The 18,252-nt window shown below is 40.1% G+C and overlaps 1 protein-coding gene across 4 annotated transcripts in view; it reads right to left on the reverse strand.

The window, feature by feature from the left end:
* MBNL3 (muscleblind like splicing regulator 3) overlaps positions 1-18,252 on the reverse strand; it is a 111,861-nt gene that overhangs the window by 51,143 nt on the left and 42,466 nt on the right. For all 4 annotated transcript variants that reach the window (XM_043569639.1, XM_043569637.1, XM_043569638.1 and 1 more), the window contains one exon: positions 16,714-17,578. In XM_043569639.1, the coding sequence (XP_043425574.1) occupies positions 16,714-16,890 (177 nt within the window). In that variant the 5' untranslated portion in view covers positions 16,891-17,578. The remainder of the gene's footprint in view (positions 1-16,713; positions 17,579-18,252) is intronic.

Consider the following 18,252-nt stretch of genomic DNA (forward strand, 5'->3'; position numbering starts at 1 on the left):
TTGGAAATAGGTGCCCAAACCTGAATATCCTGATTGCTGATGATTGCACCCACAGCAGTCTCTGTTCTGAAAAACAGATATCACTATGCAGAAATGGAGAGCAAGATGGAGGAGGTGTAAGAGACTGGGCTGACTACACACACAGACTCCAAGAGATCGCTCATAAGCCTAGAGAACCTTTTTACTTTATTCTTTTCTTTTTTTTAATATGAAATTTATTGTCAAATTGGTTTCCATACGACACCCGGCGCTCATCCCAACAGGTGCCCTCCTCGATGCCCATCACCCACCCTCCCCTCCCTCCCACCCCCCCCCATCAACCCTCAGTTTATTCATGGAGAACCTTTTTAAAAACACATCTTGAAATCGTTTTCCCATTTCTTACTATTTTCCAATTTCTTTTCAAAGCCGATTACTTGGACTAAGTTTTAGCTATCGAGGGCTCTAGTTAAGTTGATTTAAACATGTCCATGCATGGGCTCTCTCTATGAGCAGTTTTCTTTGCCTTTCTATGCTTAAACTCTTTGGACTTTTAAAATATCACTGTACATTCAGAGTAAGTTATTAATTAAGCTTCAAACATTTTTTTATTGGACTAGGCAGTCGCCTTTTACACCAAACCCTTTTCTGCAGATTATGACCTTGTACTTGACTCAGAATGACCTTATTAGCACTAATCATGCTTCCAAGAATACTTCGGTTTGCAAGCTAGCCATCTGGTATCAAATTCTATTTCAAACATTCTAAGGCAAAAAAATAATGCTTGAATATTACTAGATTATCACACTAATTACTGTACAATAATATCTAACAGTGGCCACTCAGCAATTTTTTAAATCCATATATAGGGTAAAAGCATTCAAAATGCAACATTTGGAGAGCATCCAACAGCGTTTGGCCAAAGAACATTTCTATAATGCTAAGGGATGAAATTAAATTTCAAAAATCAGCAATGTGTAAGCCATCAAATCTAGGTTAAAATGTCGTTAAGTGAAGAAAGTCAGCACATGGGTGTATACAATTTTCATTCATGTTTAAATAAAGACTGAATGGGGGGTGGAGGTACAGATGCAGAAGGAGAGGTGACAGGACACCTTGCAGGCGGGCCCATATTTACTCTCCCTTTCTCAGAGCGATTCAACAAGGTTATGTTTCATTCAACAAATACTTTCCAAGCTTGCAACGTGTGCTATACATGTGCTATGCACAAAAGATGCAGTGGTGAACAAGACGGTATCTAACGTGAAACCAAAAAATGTACAGCAGACCTTCACTGAAAATTCAATGAAATCAGGGGTACCCGGGTGGCTCAGTCCGTTAAGCATCCGACTCTCGATCTCAGCTCAGGTCATGATCTCACGGTGCGTGAGTTTGAGCCCTGCGTCGGGCTCTGCGCTAACAGCACAGAGTCTGCTTGGGATTCTCTTACACCCTCTCTGTCTCTGCCCCTCCCCCAATTGCACAAACTCTCTCTCTCTCAAAATAAATAAACATTTAAAACAAAATCAATGAAACCAATTATTCAAGTGAACACAATGGCGGTAGCTGGAGTAGAATGTCAACGCCCTCCTAATTAACCATGTTGACTTCAGCAACGCCTCAACTCCATCACTGGCCTTCTCTTCCTGCTGCCACAACTTCCAGATTCTTACCATTTCATATCTTCAAAACTTCACCAGCTTTCTAAGACGCTCTCCATCCCACCCCCCCACCCCCACCACCTACCAGTCTCTTGTGCTCTACCAATTCATCTCACAGAGGCAGATGATGTCACTTCTCTACTTAAAATCTGTCAGATCCCTCAGAGCTACAAAATCAAGTTCAAACTCCTCACTGACTTTTAAGGCTACTCCTCTGCCAACACAAGCTCTAGCTTCAGCCTGGCCGACTTAACACTTAGGTCCCTCCACACACATCACAGCGTTCCCTCTCCTCTTTGCTCAGGTTATCCCCTCTGCCTGGACTATCTTCCTATCCTTCCTTCAAAGAATACCTCGAACAGTACCTCTCCCAAGACTGCAGTTTTCAACACCACAGCTGCATGGAATCCCAGCCCCTGCCTCTCCTCCTGGACTCTTTAAGCGGTTAGTTTGTACCTGGCTTGTGGCACGTAACACAAGCGGCTCCATGCTAAGAGGTCAGGCAGGGACCATGTCTTCCATAACTGTATTCTGCACATTACAGAGCCCTGTGCCTAGCAAGTAATGGGCTTCAATAAATGCTTGTTGAATGAATCATGTCTTTGGGGAATTGAATGCATATAGAATTCTTAATGGATTTAACAGGACTTTCAGCATTAAATGACCCCTGACATGTATAAAATCCTTGTGGTAAAACCACAGCCACTAGTCCTACAAACTGAGTGCTATTGCTTGCTCCTGTAGGAAGAGAAAAAGAGGTAGTAGGATTCCTATGTCTTGCCCAAGGCCACACAAGGAGCCCTTGTTTGAGATGTCATTACAAGGCAGCATTCTCTGTTTATGCTACTCGCTGATACCATGCTTTGTTTCAGCTATTTCCATGTTTACATCTGTAGTTTCCCCCAAGCACCCATGCACGCCCCTATCAAGATGACTTCTAAGGCTTCTCTGAAAAAGAAGACAATATTCCAAAATATATACAATGGAATATTATTCGGCCACGAGAAAGAAGGAAATCCTGCCCTTTGCAAAAACATGGATGGACCCGGAGTGAAATAAGCCAGACACAGAAAGACAAATACTATATGATCTTATTTATACAAGAAATCTAAGAAAGATGGATTCACAGAAACATAGAGTAGAATGGAGGTTACCAGGGGCTGGAGGTGGGGGGGGGGAGCCGGGGGGGAGATGGTGGTCAAAGGATACAAATTTCCAGTTATAAGACAGGTAAATTCTGGGGATGTAATATGCCACATGGTGACCTTAGTGAATGATAACTGACATATATACTTGAAAACTGCTAAGAGAGTAAATCTTAAATATTTTCACCACAAAAAAGTAATTATGGAAGTAACCCAAATGTTAAGTAACCTTATTGTGGTAATCATTTCACAATATATACTTGTGTCAAATCATCACGTTGTACACCTTAAACAGTGTTGTATGTCAAATTCTATCTTCGCAAAGTAGGGAAAAAATATAAATCCTTCCTCCACTGGGGTACTAGCAAAATAAACACAGACAAGGTTTCAAAAATTGTCAGTTACTCATATGTTAAGATTTCCTGTATAGAATGCTTCTCTGGCGAACAGAAAAAGCAAAATGACCAGGAAATTGCAAAAACTCTACAGATCATGTTTCTACAGAAGCTGTAAAAATTTTAAGTTTGTTTCATGGAACATGTGATAGGCACAAACATTAACAACAGAGAAACAACTTCTGAGATAGGTATTTATCAAATGTTTCAAACAAGAACACAGAGTTCCTGAAGACATCAAACATTCTCAAAGTGTTCCTTCAGTGTTACTATCTTTCACAAAGAGGACAAACAAAAATTTTAAGGCAATGTGACAATGTGGTTGGTCTAAAAAAAAAAATGTCACCTTTAAAAATGTAGTCTCCAAATGTATTTATTTATGTATTTATTTATTTATTGTCTAAAAAATCGACAAGAACCGACTGATACTACAATGCTTGCTGTGTACTCAGTGTACCTAGATGCATAAAAAAGATGGGTGAAAAGTTCAAAGTTCCAGAGAGAAAGGTTTCTTGCTTGCATTTCTGTGTGCTAAAGGCAGAAATTAGAACCTTACTACTGTATAGTTAGTTGGCAAATCATGGCTGACACACAGGATATGTCTTAGTTTAGGGAATTTGTCATATTCAACACATATTCAACAATTATATCGCCGTGGGCTCTACCTTTTCAAACTTAAAAAAAATGTTTGTTTATTTTTGAGAGAGACAGAGAGGGGGCATGAGTGGGGGAGGGGCAGAGAAAGAGAGAGACGAAGAATCCCAAGTCAATTCTGCACAGTAGCGCAGAGCCTGATCATGACCTGAGCTGAAACCAAGAGTCGGACACTTACTGAGCCGCTCACGCGCCCCTCCATTTTCAAACTTACGGGTGGTTTCCACAGTGTGGAAACTGCTTTCATTGTCCACTGTGTACCCACAAGAACATGGGTAAGAGCAAAAGGCAAATTTCTTCTCTACCAATTTCCTGTGAGTAAATAAAAATCTGAGTTTCAACAAAAAAAAAACATGTGCCCACTTATGACAGAAAAAAAAGCAATTTACAGCAAACATTTAAATGCCTCTGACCAAGTTATACCTGCAAAAATTGATGGATTCTCTAGCCATATCCACCACACTTAAATAAATCACAAATTAAACCAAGCAAGATTATGCAAACTCATCACAAACAAGATACTGAAAAAAAAAATCATTCTGGAGACAAGATAGCCGAGTCCAACTAGTGGAGATGATTTAAAGAATAAAAGGTTGAAGAACAAATGGAATCATTTACTGACTTTTAAGAAAACAATATCAGGAAACACAGGAAAATGAGCACATTCAACTTCTAATTACATCTAGCAGTAAAACTTGACCCGGTGGTGACAACAAAAGGCACAGAAATAGAAGCATTGAAAACCCAAGCAGGATGGCAAATCTGGATTCTACAGCAGCAACGACAGAAATCATCAATTTAAGAAACTGAAAACTGATTACGGAGAGGAGAAAATACGGAAGAAAATGAAAAGATTATTTAGAGATAATGAGGAAACAGCGGATAGCTAAGATTCCTCTGGAATATACAACCCTACAGGTCAATAATGAAGCAGCAAACTGAGACAGAGGAAAAGAGGGTAAGCTCAGGGACGTGACAAGCAGAAAGCTAATCTGTAAGGGCAAAAAGAGCAGTAAGTAAATGATGTTCTACGAATAAAGTCATGTTCCTTGAAAAACTAATTGCTATTTCTAGATGCACAGAAGTACCCGCTATCCACATTTCACAAAAAGTTACAATAGAGAAAAAGACAATATCTGTAATGACTTCACACAGCTCCACGACATAAAGTGAATTATCTAATAATGAAGTAGGATCAGGTATGGATTTTTCTAACCTATAAGTTTCTTCCAAACAAAAGAGTTGACGTATGATAGATAGATAGCTCTCAAACTTCTGATGTTCAGATCTCTCATACTAATCAGGGTTCCTGTGGGAAGGGGTTGGTCTTAATGGCATCAAACTGGTTGAAAAATACAACCGTGGCCATATCGTAAGTTCTTTCTCACCTGGTAGCCAATGGCGACCTTGGATTTGAGGTGGAGACAGAAATGACCTTCAGCTATGCTCCCATAAAACACCATTTAAAATGAGCTGGGTTAGATCACAAGTGATTTCTACAAACCAATATTTGACCCATAATAAGGATGAACTACTACTACAAGATTTTCAGCAGCACTGTGACAGGTACCTCCTCAGCTAGCCATTGTGCTAATAATGAGTGTATAATACAACCGGACATGAGAGTTCCATGCAGCAAAGATATACATGATCCACAGCCAGTTATAATCCCCAACTCTAGCTAAGTTACTAAAGCAGGGCTTGGGGAGAAAGATAGACAAGGGAGTTGACATAGTTTGGTGTCCAGACTCTCAGCCATGAAATAAAGCAATTAAATCAACTAAATAAATCACTGTTAGTTAACTTGGTCTACAAATAAAAACCGCCCAGCCTTTCCTCCTCTTCTCAAAATGTATAGCCCCAATGACTGTCAAAGACCTAAATATGAACCTTAATTTAAAGTCTTCATCTAAATGCAATGCCGTGAAACAAGAAATGAGGGATGGACTAGGGAAGGCAAAGTTGGCTTCCCCTGACCTTTTGAAGTACAAAAAGTGGGAAGGAGAAACACAGAACTTCGCAGACAGTGCCCCCCAGTGTCATGTGACACAGTCTGACTGAGGTAAGGGCAGGATGATTTTGGTTTAGTAAACTAATAATCTAATTGTTGTTTTCTCCATTTCCTTCTTCTCCACAGGGGGGAAAAACGTGAAATGATTAGAAGAATGCTGGAGTCTTCGGGCTCTGTGGTGACTGGGTATTTGACCTTGGGCAATCTACTCTCCTTCACTGCATCGCCCCTTTCCTTATCTGTAAATGGTAACAGTTTGAACTCAGTGGTCTTCCTTGTACAGCTGAAATTCTTGATTTTCTAGGTTTCTGAAGTGCTACCATGGGAATGAATGCTTTCTTAACTATTTAACTATCTGACTCATCCAACTAGTTGGGGTCAGTCCCAGGATCGGCCATGGCACGAATTTTAGTGTTTTCTCATTACCATACTCAAAGTTGAAGAGAGAAAAAAGAAGAAAGCAAAATGAAAAGAAACAATATCCCACTGCATTTCTGAACATCAGAATACAGGAGATGCTTGTGTAAGAACAAAAAAGCTAACTTTTAGAAACATTTTATTTTGAAATAACTCCAGACTTACAGAAAAATCGCAAAAATAGTACACAGAATCTGCACATACCCTTCACTCAGATTCCGGTCATGTCAACAACTTACATACCATACATAGCAGTGTTATCAAAAGCAGGAAATTAACTCTAGTGCAATATTAACTAAACTAGAGACTTAATTTGATTTTCACCAATTTTCCCCCAAATGTCCTTTCTCTGTTCCAGGATGCAATCCACGGTCTCACATTGCATTAACTTGTCCATGTCTCTTTAGCCTCCTCCATTCTGTGACAATTGCTCAGTCATTCGTGACCCTGACACTTTGGTCATTACGAGCTCCTTGAGACTGACTCCTGTGTCCCCTTGTCATGCCCCACTCTTTTTTGAGCACTTACTTTCTGGCATCACAAGACATTACAGGCTCATCTTTTATTTTCCCTGCCTCGGTCCAGCATCAGTTATGACTCCAAGGAGCCCTGATCCCTTTATTGAAGAATCGTCTTAGAAACCAAGATCTGGGTGATAGGTGTGCTTTTTATTATTGGGGTGTCCTTGCTTGTAGGTCCTCCTCAGACAGAGCTAGGAGATATAAGCATGTACAGTAACCCATGCATACACTCACCTCCATGTCTATTTCTGTATCTATCTGTGTACACATGAAATTAAACATACCAATGTCTCCACTCTGATCCACACCACAGGATTCATTCTAGCCTTCCCCTTTTCCTTATTTTTAACTCTTTTCTCGGATGATGAGGAACCTGGCTATCTTTATCTATTCTCTATCCACCTATTTGTTCAACCTCAGCATCCATATAAAGTGCGTACATATGCCTGAGAGTAACAGATTTACTAACCAGAGCCCAGTACTTGTGTCTAATTATGTTTATCCTTAATATAAATGTAATGTAAATATATATATATATATATATATATATATATATATATATAACACACACATATATATGTAATATAAATATCACACTTTTAGGTTTCTTTTTATTGTCAGCATGGTATATCTTTTCCTATCCTTTTAACATTGTAACTAAAAAAAAGCAACGATAACAGTATGCCGCTATTTGTGTAAAAAAGTAAGAACAGGTAGTGTATATTTGCATTATATTCATAAAGTATCTATGGGATAGAGAAAACCAAATACATTAGTTGGGGGGTCAAGAGTTAGCTGCAGAAAAAAGGAGAGATGTAAACTTCACTGCATACCCTTTGTTTTTTTCACTGCGTACTTTTTATGCTTAGTTGTTTTCTTTTTTTTTTACTTTTCTGAGATATTCAGGTACCATCAAGTTCACCCTTTTAAAGTGTACACACTTAAAAACCACTTTAAAAGTGGTTTTTAGTATATTCATGAAGTGTGCAAACATTACCACTATCTAATTCCAGAACATTTTTATCATCCCCCAAAGAAAACTTGTATCCAATAGCGGTCACATGCCCCTGCTCCCTTAGCTATTCTCTCCTTCCCACCAGTGCCCCTGGAAACCACTAATCTGCTTTCTGTCTATGGATGTGCTGACACTGGACACCTCATATCAATGGAATCATACAATATATAGTCTTTCTGAACTGGGCTTTTTCACTTAGCGTAATGTTTTCAAGGTTGAGCCACATTGGGCATATATCAATACTTCATTCCTTTTTATAACTATATAATATTACACTGTATGTATAAAACACATTTAATCTATTCATCAATTGATGTGGTGATATATATATATATATCACATGCACGATGATACATGTGATGTATATATTTAACAATGAAATATTATTTTTTTGAATTATTAAAATATACTATCCATTCAAAAATTACAGCTTAAAAAAAGGGAAACAACACACTCAAACATTTTCTAAAAAATAAAAAGTAAAACAATCATCAAGTAAATAACGTGTGAAAAAGAGTCATGTATGGAAGAGCTTTGCTTGGTGATTTGCCAGACGACTTATAAGACTCAATGGCTAAGATTTATTGCAGCAACAAACACAGAGCAAAAGCGGCAGGAAAAGGCTACACATCAGGAGAGTCAGTGACGTCTCGCACAGGCTTCCAGTGTCCTTCCTCATCTGAGGCTACACGGGACATGCTCTTTGGGTCTTTACCATGATGTACACAGCCCTACCTGATCTCCTTCCACTGATGACCTCTCTGACCTCATCTCCTACCGCTGTCCCCCTTCATCCCCCTGCTCCAGCCACCCTGGTGACCTCAGGGTTCATCAAACACGCCAGGCTCAGTCCTGCTTTGGGGCCTTTGCTGTTACTGTTCTCTTTGCCTGGAATGAAATCCTCATAGCTCACTCGCTCACCTCCTTCACACCTCTCCACAAATATCACATTAGATAATGTGGCCTTCCTGACTAATCCAAAACAGCAGCCCCTGCCATTCTCTGTGTCCTTTCCCTGCTTCATTTTTCTTCACACCTGACAATATGTCATCCACCTGAATATCGACTTCCTTTCTGTTCACCCCTCCCCCAACCAGACTGTCTATTTCAAGGGGGCAGGGACTGTTTCTAGTTCACTGCTAGGTCCCCGTGCCTAACACGATGCGTGGCACCCGACAGGTGTTCCATAAATACCTATCCAGTGACTGGGTGAATAAATTGCAACTGTTTGTCTGTCTGTCTACCTACCTACCTATCTATCTGACACTGAATGGAGGGGAAGGAAAGTATTTAAAGCACAAAAGATTCCTTAGTCTCAGTTCCAGACTGTAGAGGAAATGCTCAACGGAATTCCCAACTTTTCTCTCAGGATTAGAGTATGCAAACATTATATTTAATACCATAAAACTTCTTTTATAAAGATGATTTTAGTTTCTCCTTGGAGGTTTACGCTGTACAAAAGATTTTTTATTTTTATTTTTTATGATTGGAAGTAACACTTTTGTAGAAGAAAATGTAAATAGTGCAGAAAGCACTAAAATACAAAGTGAGAGTCCTCTGGACTGCAGGCTGGGGAGAGAGGGCGGGTGGGGGAGTGCACTGTGATGGAGACAGCTGGAACGGGGCGGCTGCGTCACAGCAGCTGTGCCGGTGGGGCTCATCAAAATGTCCCCATGCAGAAATTGGCCACATTGGACTCCCTTGCTTGACTCTTTCTATCCTTTGCCTGTTTTTCTACGAAAATACCTTTAAGTGTTTGTATTTATTTAATTTGTAAAGCTTGTTGTATATTAAAGACCTTTTTGTCTGTCAAATTAGTTACATCCCCCCCCCCCCAAATTATTGCTTATCTTCTAACTTCTTGGTGTTTTCAGCCATGATTTTTATTGTGTGGTTGGTCCCAATAATTCTTTTTAATTTTTTTTAAACATTTTATTTTTAGAGACAGAGTACGAGCGGGGGAGGGACAGAGAGAGAGGGAGACACAGAATCCGAGGCAGGCTCCAGGCCCCAAGCTGTCAGCACAGAGCCTGACGCAGGGCTCAAACCCACAAACTGTGAGATCGTGACCTGAGCTGAAGTCGGAGGCTCAACCGACTGAGCCACCCAGGTGCCCCCAATAATTCTTCTTTTTTAATGCTTCTTTATTTTTGAGAGAGAGAGAAGGAGAGCGTGAGCAGGGGAGGGGTAGAGAGAGAGGGAGACATAGAATCTGAAGCAGGTTTCTGTGGGTCAGCACAGAGCCTGATGCGGGGCTTGAACTCACAAACCGCGAGATCATGACCAGAGCCCAAGTCGGATGCGTAACTGACTGAGCCACCCAGGTGCCCCTGGTTCCAATAATTCTTTGTTTGATGTCTCTGCCTCTGATAGCATGCTTAGAAGGTCTCCTCCACCCCCAGGATTATCAAAGTGTTCAGCTACACGGTTTCGAGTACTGTCATGGTTGCACCTCATTTTTCATGTTTAAATTGCCAGGGCAACCAGAATTTACTTGATGAACATAGACATCTCCTGAGTGCTTATGACGAGCCAGGCTCCGTTCCACATGCCTTATGTGGATCGTCTCATTTGAATGCTCAGTAACCCCAGAGGTTGGTGCTAGTAGGTTCTTTGTTTTCACAGCTGAGGAAACTTAAGGACGGGAAGGTTGGGTACTTATTCAAGACCACACAGCTGGCAAAACCTGGTCCATCCAGTGGTAAAGCCTACACAAGATTGTAGTGAGGATTAGAGTCAGCATGGGTGACTTTCTGGAAAAAAGGAGGCATTCAATAGAAGATAAAGTTCATTATGATTGCATACTTCTCAGAAGCATAATTTCTGATGGCTGCATATTATTTGAAACATGGTATCTTTTACATTAACTATGTTTCTAAAATATTATTTTTTCACAGTTATGAAAAGCCTTTGGAATTCCATGGAATGATTGAAACATTTTTTTCTTTTTAAAGAAACGGTTGTCATTGAAAGAAATTTTGAAAGGACATACATGTTGAAGAGATACATCAGGTAACACAGTGATAGATTTGTTTTTAAACAAATCTGGAGAGCCTAGGTGACTGGGTGGGTTAAGCATCCTACTCTTGATTTTGGCTCAGGTCATGACCTCACAGTTCATGAGATTGAGCCCCGCGTTGGGCTCTGTGCTGACAGTGTGGACCCTGCTTGAGATTCTCTCTCTTCTCTCTCTTTCTCTGCCCCTCCCCCGCTTATGTGCACTCTCCCTCTGTCTAGAATAAAAAGCCTTTGTTTCTATATTAAAGTTTTCTAGAAATGATGTTTTTATTTTCTGACCAGAAAAATCATCCCAATAAGTGGTATATTTTTTAAAAGACTCAATGAGAAATCAGGCAGTATCCAGATTTTTTTTTTTTTGGTACCCTGGGAAGAACATGAGGCTGGCAGGAGGGATAAGGAGAGGCTGTGTCTCCAGGATGGTTGGGGGAGGGAGTGAGGGAGTGAGGTCTGTGAGGATGCAGGAGGTAAGGCAAAGTTTATGAGACATAGAAACAGTCATATAAAAGATGGAGGAAACACTTAGACATGTTAACGATATCGGTGTAGTGGGGATGATGTTTCCATTTTCCTTACCTTTCATTACATTTTATTTTTATTACCTTCTTGTGCATGATTCTGAAGATTTCTTTTGTATTTTCATTCCCCTTCATTTAAAATTGGGGGAAATATTACTTATCTTGGAAACAAAGGCAGAACACCTGTTTCCTGATGCAAGAGGATCATAAGTTTAGAGGTGGCCAGGGGCACTGACTTCAGCACAAGGGTCACCCTTCAGTAGGTCACACTTCAGATGACAGTGACACACACATCACAAAACTTTTTGGGCTTCTCATTCTCCAGTGTTCTGTCATTCTGGTGGCCTGTCACTGCTTCTTTCTCAGTCCTGCCCTTGGTCTATTTTCGCCTCCCTCCCCTTCTTGATTGACCATAATTATAGAAGTCCATTACGCATCACTTCTAACATAGACACTTGTTCACATTTTAACAGCTTACATATTAGCATGCCCCTCATAGTCAACAGCATGTTGTAGGAGATGATGAATAAATGAAGAAGTTAATTTGTCAATCTGCACAAAAGGAAAACTGATCACCTTACAGCAGAGAAACCCAACAGACATCACGCTAATCAAGTGATTGAGGTAACATAATGAGTGATAAGATACATCAACATCATGCGCTCTGGGACATGCTGTACATCTTCCCTGTGGTTATCTTGCCAAAAATGCATGAGCTTAATCAAACCATGAGAAAGCGTTTGACAAACCCAAACTGAGAGGCGTTCTACAAAATAACTGACCAGTACTCCTCCAAAGTGTCAAGGTCATGAAAGATAAGGAGAGACTGAGGAACTGTCACAGATTGGAGGGGAGGAAGGGGATCTAACTAAGTGCAATGTGGTATCCTGGATCGGATCCTGGAATAGAGAAAAGACACTGCAGGGAAATTGGTGAAATTCAAATAAAGTCTTTAGTTTAGTTAATAGCGTCGTACTAGTGTTAATTTCCTGGTTTTGATAACTGGGCTGTGCAAGGCATGTAAATTGTTGACATTACCATAAGCTGGGTGAAGGGTATGCAGGAACTCCTTGTACTATTTTTACAACTTTTCTCTAAGCTGGAAATTATTTCAAAATAAAAAATTTTTAAAGTTAGGCCGAGCTATCAATATGTACTTGTTTAGGTACTAATGGTAATTCCATTTTTCTTTCAACAGAAGTGTTTGAAATGTCCAAAACAGCATTGACTTCTACCAGCCAAAGTTACTGCCTTTTGAAGGTCAGTGTTACAGAAGGTAGAGATCCTTAAGTACAAAGTTACTTTCGATGAGTCTCAGGACGATAGGTGCTATCTATGGATCTTCATAGTGCAGTCAGACCTCTCTGATCCATGGTTCTCAGTCTTGCATAATCCAGTGACCTTTGGGATTATGCTGCCAGGAGTCTTCTGCTCCCAGTAAGCTTTCCCTTAGAAAACAGGGATGAGGTCAACATTCAGTCAAATTTTCAACTAGTGAAAACTGCTGTGACTAGTGATACTGATAGAGAATATACACGTAACTCAGGACCATCTGACCCACAAGGATAGACTCACATCCATATGCCTAGACAACAGCTTTCGCTTGTCAAAACGGGATTATGTTTGTGATCATATGCGATGTTTGAAGACACAGTGTGCAGCTATTTTACGTGTGTTCTGCATTCGGTTCCCATCTTTCGGGAATGTAGATGGGTTGACACGACTGTCGTCTGACTATGCCTGCTGCTAAGGTCTTTTCCAGGAATTTTCGTTACAAAACTACTCAAACAGGGGGAGTAGGGTGGGCAGATGTAATGGGTGTTGATCTGCCATAATGAAATAACGACAGCATTCGCATCCTTCTTGGATAATAGGTGGTCAATGTTACACTGCTTCAAGTATCGGACGGAGACTTCAAGACATCATGACGCCGTTGAAGTGGAATACATGAAGGTAACAGTCTTGGCTATGGAAATAATCACAAAGATTCTAGTGTAGTATTTTTACTGATGATCTTGCATTAAATGTAAGGGACATTCACTGAAAGAATCAAGCTACCTCAGTGGCAACCTGTCATAACAAGAAATTGGCACAGAATGGGTTAAGCAATATTTTGGAGAGATTCTGAAATAAATTGTGCCAAGCAGACTAGGCAATTGGGTCTAAAACAGCCGCATATCCACATGACACGAGACTCTTTTATGTAGCTGGAAATTAATCTATGGGCTGCACAGTCTAGATCTCTATCTGAAGATGGTACAACCTTCATCAATGAACACTCAACATTCATGGCGTGATGGGCTCAGCACTTCAGCACAACGCACAATTAGCCATCAAGCTTGCCCTCCTTATTTGTACAACATTCCCTCGTTATGAGGTAAGTGTAGAACATTGTGTCTATTGTGCCTATTACGAAGGCAAAGTACCATCATCATCTGGTAGAGTACCTAGTGCTAATGGAATCCTTACAAAAACAAAACACAGAAAACCAAGAGCAGCAGCCCAAAACTCATCAAATGATTGCTTCAATTATTTGACCACTCATGGAAATAGAAACAGTGCACAGATGCATTTCAAAGGTGTTTCAATTATACATACTCAAGGAGGGTAGTAAATGTTGCAATAAACACAAAGGTATGTTATTTGTGTATTATAGATATGATAGTCATACAATCCACATAGTTCAATTACCCTCAACTTTGTATAGCATTCATGCATATCATGGATACGGAATAATATTAAAGCAGAGAACCACAAACCTTTTGGGCAGACATGAGACTGTGACAAATGTGCCGTCTGAGAGGCAAATTAATTAATTGTTTGAAAGGCTTTGTGTATTTGAAATATTAAAGTTTTCATTAAAATTTGAAAATGTGAGGATTGTGTAAATCGTCTTCATCCTGTGTGATTGGTCATCAAGATATTAACATAATGTGAAAATTGTTTTAAAAACACTGGATGCAGTGAGTAGACATGTATTTAAATAATTAAATGGCTTGTTACTATTCATTGCCTATTATCTATGTGGTCTCTGAATTAAACATTTTCCAAGCTTTAAAGTGGTGGTGCAGTATGTGTTTTGTTAACAATTGCTTTGTTACTTTTCTTCAGAATGTTTCCTTTATGGCACTCTTTAAGTGGGTGAACTGACCTAACGTATACCAGTGATTAGAAGGATCACATATCTCCTTCCACCACACGTCTGGAAAGATAGAATTTGCAAAGCCTGCAAGGAACTCTCTATCAAAGAGTAAACTAAAAAAACCCGGTGATACTCGGCTTGAAGAACTAAGAAGATACTTGTGGCAACTGGATTAGGGCATGTCTATTTGGAACATGTGTTTGCAGTTTTCGATAACAAGCCCTAACTAAATAGAACTGCTCTGAAGAACTCCTAAAACAAACATCTTAGTGAACTGCGAGAAAATAATCTTTCATTTAACTCACTCTTAGAGTGATACATCAGTTCTCATTTATGTCACCTCGTGGACTCTCCAGAGTAATCCTGGAAGTTCGGCAGAGAGGAAGTAATTTAAGCCTTATCAGATTGAGTAGCTGAGGTCAGCCACAGTAGTGAGGCTGGGACCATACCCCAGATCGCCTGAAACAACATATGCACACTGCCGAGTGTTGTGCTGGACCCTCTAGGTGGACTGGATGAAAGACATCTCCTTTCCCTCCCCAAACTAGCCCCATGCTCTTTTCTGCTTCAAGGCATTGCCCAGTAATGCAGCAGGAGATTTAAGTAATACACGAAATAATTGTAGATGAAACTTGAGTGATATGAAGTGTAAAGAGAATAAGCTCTTTAATTATAATATGTGCTGCAAATAAGACCAATTCAGACATTTTCCATGGTAAAAATTACTGTTTTTTTTTTTTTAAAGTTTCTAGGGGTACCTGGGTGGCTCAGTCAGTTGAGTGTCCCACTCTTGATTTTGGGTCAGGTCATGATCTCATGGTTCCAGCCCCATGTTGGGATTCTCTCTCTCCCGCTCTCTCTGCCCCTCCCCTGCTCCCTCCCTCCCTCTTTCCCTCTCTCTCTCTCTCTCTCTCTCTCTCAAAACAAATATACATTTAAAAACTAACAAGTTTCCATTCTTGAACTGGGAGGGTCTGCAACAAAAACTAGTAACCACAAAATAACCTAAGGTAACTAGTTATGTAGGATATCCCTTGATAAAATGCTCTCTGAAGAAATGATCACACAAAGGAATACGTCTCCTTTAACTGATGAAGCCACAAACAAAAATGTTAATGAGGTCAAACTGGTCATGATGAGGCTAAAACAATATCAAAAAATTGAAAAGTTTCTTATTAAGCTTAATTCATTTCGATGTATTTTGACAAAAATAAATCTCAAAGGCATCGTAGCGAATCTTATCAATTTCAACCAGGAATCGACTGCCACTTTTACTTCTATGCTTTAATATATGCATCTTTATCCTTAATTTAAAGATACCTATGAATAAAACATGAAGATCAGTGCATTCTCTTGTTCCACAATCATACATGTTCCATTCTACATAATATCTCCTTGGCCCTCATATTTTGTTTATACTCTAGTACATAATGTTCAGGTTCGATGACCCTGGCAATAGGACATTTCTTATAAAATGTCCTCATAAATCTGAAATTGGTTAATCAACAGTTCAGGAAGAAAATTAAGTGAACCTAGTTTGCTAACAATGTTTAAGTTAAAGGTTCAAAATATACTTGACTAAGAAACTTAAAAATGTTGGGGGGTGCCTGGCCAGCTCAGTGGTAGAGCATGTGACTCTTGGTCTTGTGGTTGTGAGTTCAAGGCCCACACTGGGCCTAGAGCTTACTCAAACAGAGAATAAAAATATGAAATAAAACTACCAGTTATTTGGGACACCTGATTGGCTCAGTAGGAAGATCTCAGGGTTGTGAGCTCAAGCCCCACGTTTCCTCCCGCATGGTGAGATTTCCACCTCATACTCGTTCAGTCTGACTTGTCTTCTGAAAGCTGACGGGCCCCTGACAAGTATATTTGATAACATAGGTAACAAGCTATAATTCAGCAAAGGGCTTCTTTAGGTTCTGTGAGAATTATGATCACTGTGTTCACAATTTAAACCATATACAGACAAGTAAAAGTATGGTAAGGCTGCAATTTCTCACTCCTACAAAAATTCTTTCATTTTCTTTTTCTTCAACTCTATCCTGATCACTGGGCTTTGATGAGATTAGCTGTAATCTGGTTTAGTTCTACAAACCCAAAGTCCATAGCCTGTCTTAAAAAACAAACAAAACTTACCATGTCCATGCTATTGTTAACTTTACTAATTTAAAAGCACATCACACAGACATCAAGAAATTTAAATTGGGTGTTACATGCATGTAGAGGAGACTCACCTTTAAAGAATCAAAGCATGCCACCACACGACCATTTTCCACGTGGCAAACCCTCGGCGGATGGGCAAACTTGCAATCCGCATCAGCTCGCGAGCAGGTTCCTCTCTGAAATTCTCTGCAGACTTCTAAAGTCAGCCACTTGGTGTCACGAACCAGGGTGACATTGACAGCCGTCATATTGAAAGCAAAGTTAAAATCAAGGGCACCCTCTCTAGGACAGCTTTACTGCTGTTAAAAGGTCAAAAATGAATTCAAGCTAAATGTGAAGAGATAACAGGTTGCTTTGGTGAAATGCTTCTTTGTTAGCACTTAGGTTTTCATTTAAGCCAAAATTTGGTCTAGTCAAACAAAGAGCCAATCACAAAATAAAACTTGTACCGGAGTAACTAAAAATCAAATTAGAGACCAACTCCTAAGAAGGCAACCAGAAAGGTTAAGATATTGAGTGTTTAATTTGTTCCTCTGCTGAAGTTCCTTCAAATAACTGGCAGGATTTCAAAAGAATTCTGTGCTCTCCGGTTGATGTTTTCAATTACTTGTGCAAAAAGCATATGCTGCTGGCTGCCCTTCAATTTGTGGAATGGTCTCAGATCAAGGGGAGAAAACTTTTTCTTCCTATTTCTTTGATTTAATGATTAATATTGGTAAGGATGTCAGGACTGTAAAAAAAATTGCTGCAAAATCAGGAGGAGGGAAAATGACCGTGAATACGGAGAATCAAAGGGAAAAAAGAATGGGCACGTTACTGAGAGTGAACTACAAGCACACCAGGTTGGGAGAGGGACAGGTGGGGGGGGGGTCGTAAAGAGACAGTTCTAGAGTGGAATCCAAGCAGTAGTTTTCAGAAAAGGCACTTTTCAGAAACCTGAAAGAAAACAAAAATAAAATCAGCTGATATAATACTTCTGTTTTAAACCTTAGATTTGGAAAAGAAGTATCATAGCCTATTTAGAACAGGAAGCATCTAGGGGGGCCTGGGTGGCTCAGTCAGTTACACGTCCGACTTCGGCTCAGGTCATGATCTCACAGTTCATGGGTTTGAGCCCCGCACAGGGCTCTGTGCTGACATCTTAGAACCTGGCGCCTGCTTTGGCTTCTGTGTCTCCCTCTCTCTCTGTCCCTGCCCCCACCCCCATCTCAAAAATAAATAAACATTAAAAAAAACCAGGAAGCATCTAGATACCGCCAGTGCAACAGTTGCCCACTGTCAATAAAAGGAGCATTTCCCAGTGTAGAGTAAAATGAGGCAGCCACATAGATTTGCTGTTGAAATACAAGACTGGGCAAAAGCCCAATTAAAAAGGAAAAATGATGGTTTCATTTTTATCTGTCTGGGGACAGAAACTCATTTGGGGGTTCACTGCACAGCAAATGCCAGAGCTGGACAGGACAGCCCCTTTTGTGCGTCTCCAGTTTCCAGAGGCTACCGAAGACTTGTCATTATCCTGCCTTTACTGTGGTATGATTGAAGGTTTGATTATCTGCTCTCAAAACCCAGAACAGGAATTCCTAAGAAAATTTAACTTGCTCTCAGAGGTA

The sequence above is a fragment of the Prionailurus bengalensis genome, chromosome X, assembly GCF_016509475.1.
Source record: "Prionailurus bengalensis isolate Pbe53 chromosome X, Fcat_Pben_1.1_paternal_pri, whole genome shotgun sequence".
NCBI classification, from domain to species: Eukaryota; Metazoa; Chordata; class Mammalia; order Carnivora; family Felidae; genus Prionailurus; species Prionailurus bengalensis.